At 40.2% G+C, this 2,784-nt stretch overlaps 1 protein-coding gene across 1 annotated transcript in view; it reads left to right on the top strand.

The window, feature by feature from the left end:
- LOC103200239 (gamma-secretase activating protein) overlaps positions 1-2,784 on the top strand; it is a 111,609-nt gene that overhangs the window by 87,030 nt on the left and 21,795 nt on the right. The window contains exons 23-24 of the mRNA XM_007944677.2: positions 203-264; positions 1,783-1,878. Of these exons, the coding sequence (XP_007942868.1) occupies positions 203-264; positions 1,783-1,878 (158 nt within the window). The remainder of the gene's footprint in view (positions 1-202; positions 265-1,782; positions 1,879-2,784) is intronic.

Below are 2,784 nucleotides of genomic sequence, written 5' to 3'. Positions count from 1 at the left end.
CAGAGCCCTCTGTGTATCACCTGAGTGTTAAGTTCCGCTTGTAGGACTGGGTACCAGTTATCTAATGAAAAATGTTCATCCTATCAGGGAAGTATAAAGTTTTCCCAGTGATTTAGAGAAGGGAAACCCAGACCGATTCCTCTTCCTTCCAGCCCGTTTCCTGAACATCACTCTGCTTGCTTGTTGCTCTGTTTTATTTCAGAGCCAAGATTAGCACCCTTCTTCCAGGAGGAGGACAACCACCAGAGGCTGCAGATGGGGCTGGTAAGTGGCCTGTGGGTTCTTTGGGTGCTGGCTAACACTGGGCCCCAGGAAAAGAGGAAAGGGCTGGCTTGTACTCATTCTCATCTTATTTTTTATCCATTCTTTCAAAAAAATACTTGCTACCAGTCATTAAATCTTGTTTGGTGAAAGAACATTCAGTGACATAAGAGAAATATTGGATGAAAAAAAAGCAGATTACAAACCATTGAGATGGGTATGCACAACCAAAAAGAAAATAACCTCTGAAATGTTATTATAGCTGATAGGATTATGGATGACTTTAATTTTCATCTTGATGGTTATGGTAGAAAAGTTGAAGAACAAAGAAAATTGTGCTTTTTAACTAAAAACATTTAAATATTTGTTTTAAGCCTAATCAGTTAGCACATGCCAGAGACTGATTTGAAATAATACGTCACTCTACCTTGGCCCTGAAAGCCATAGTGTAGGTTTTACTCAATGCATCATATATATGACTCTTCTAAAGTAGAAGACGCATGTGTGATGTCAGTTGTCCAATTCTCATGGGCTGTTTATTGGAGAAAAGATCTCTCTCAGCCAAGAGGGCTTCCAGATGATTAAGAAATTTGGGCCAAAGGGAGAAAAGGAGAAGGAGGAAGGAGAAAGAAAGAGGCAAAGAAAGGTGAAGAGGGATGACAAAGTCAGGCACTGATTAGGGAACCCTGAGGATTAGCAGAACCAAAAGAGTATAGAAACAAGACTTTTGGAGGCATGATGATGAATAATTTATTACTTTTTGCATACTGAGGGATTCATTTAGTGTCAAAATGCAATGCCTAAAGTGTGAAGAGGGAGATATGCTTGATGCATTTTTTTTTTTTTCTTTTACTCCTGCCTCTGTCCTTTTAAACATCCCAAACCACTGCCCCTTTAGCATAGTCACTGAGTGTTTAGAGTTGTTCCTGTTAGTTCTGCAGGAACCATTGTTCTCCAGGATCAAAAACAAACATACAAACAAACAAACAAACAAACACCAAACTCACTGCCCCCGAGTCAGATCCAACTCATAGTGACCCTCCTTGGGTTTCTGAGGTGCTATCACTATGGATTGCCCAACTTTCCCTCTGAGGAGTGGCTGGTGGGCTTGAACTGCCAGCCTTCTGGTTAGCAGTCAAATGCTTTAGGCACTACGCTACTAGAGCTCCCTCTCCAGGATCAATAAGTAGATTTCAGTCCTTTGGTAGGTCCAAAGGCATGTGATGTCCAAGTTGGTGACCACCACCAGCCTCTTCTTTGGAGAATTCTTTTTAGAGCCTGGAGCCTCAGCTGCTCACTGGGCATGGGTGAATCATAGGTAGTTTCCCTTGAGAAGAATATTGAGACCGCTTAGTTCATGCCCATCAGAGGAATATTGAGGGTTATATGCTGAGAGCAGTGGGATCTTCACACCAGTATTTTTCATATTGATAAGGAATGCTGATATATAGATCTAATTCCAACTATTTCCATGTGTGAGGGGGTAGGTTTTGACTTATTTAACCCATATCCTATTTTTAGATGGTATCTGAGCTAAAAGACTACCTTTTGCAACATCTACAAGGTGTAGAAAAGAAGAAAATTGAACAGATGGTTCTGGACTACATTTCAAAACTGGTTGGTTTTGATTTTTGTTCTTTTCTTCCTCCCTGGTCTGTAGTTTCTAGTATGTGGTTCACTGAAGCCATCCACATGTTTTTCAAATTAGATTTTTGGAGGGCTCCCATTTTCAAAACAGTGTATTTGGTGCTATAAACTGAGGAAAGGGAAATAAGAACCAATGAACAAAGGGGATTTTGTTTTGGAAAATGGCTTTTAGTCCTCACTTCAAATAGTGATTAAATACTTGTGGAAGCCTGGGACAATGATGAATTCAGCATGGTTGCCAAATGTTCACATCTTATGTTGGCATCTTTCAGCTTCTTATTAAACAGCAGGTAGTGATTTCTGTACATTGAGACTTATGCAAGCATGAGAAAATTTGAACTTCAGTTTTTAATTAGCTCCAACAGACTAACAAGACCAGATGCCAGCTCACTTATGTAAATACTGCCATATTAGAGCCTGCTGATATGATTGATAGCTTATTTAGTTTCTTATTGAAATGAACAAAACTCACTGCCGTCGAGTGGGATCCAACTGCTAGTGACCCCTCCTTGGGTTTCCAAGGTGGCATCTCTATGAAATTAGATTCCCCAGTCTTCCTTCCAAGGAATGGCTGGTGGGTTTGAACTGCTAGCCTTCCGGTCAGCAGTCAAGTGCCTTAGGCACTATGCCACCAGAGCTCCCTATTGAAATAGTGCAATCCAAATTAGTATCACTAGTCCATGTGTAAGGAGAAATGATGTGGTAGTTTGAGTTTTGAGATTGTCCTGACTCTCCAAAAGCATATGGCATTGAGACCTGACCCTGCTTAGAAAATAGGAATATTATAAATGACAAATTTGAAAGAAAATATTTAAATATACAGAAAGAGAAGTAACACTCATGTTTTCGTAAGTGTGCAAATATGTCAGCATGAAG

Source organism: Orycteropus afer, unplaced genomic scaffold (genome assembly GCF_000298275.1).
Source record: "Orycteropus afer afer isolate SDZICR_OR568_19922 unplaced genomic scaffold, OryAfe1.0 scaffold00007, whole genome shotgun sequence".
Lineage (NCBI taxonomy): Eukaryota > Metazoa > Chordata > Mammalia > Tubulidentata > Orycteropodidae > Orycteropus > Orycteropus afer.
Note: the sequence above shows the minus strand (reverse complement) of the source record. Positions and strands in the feature narration are given on the sequence as shown.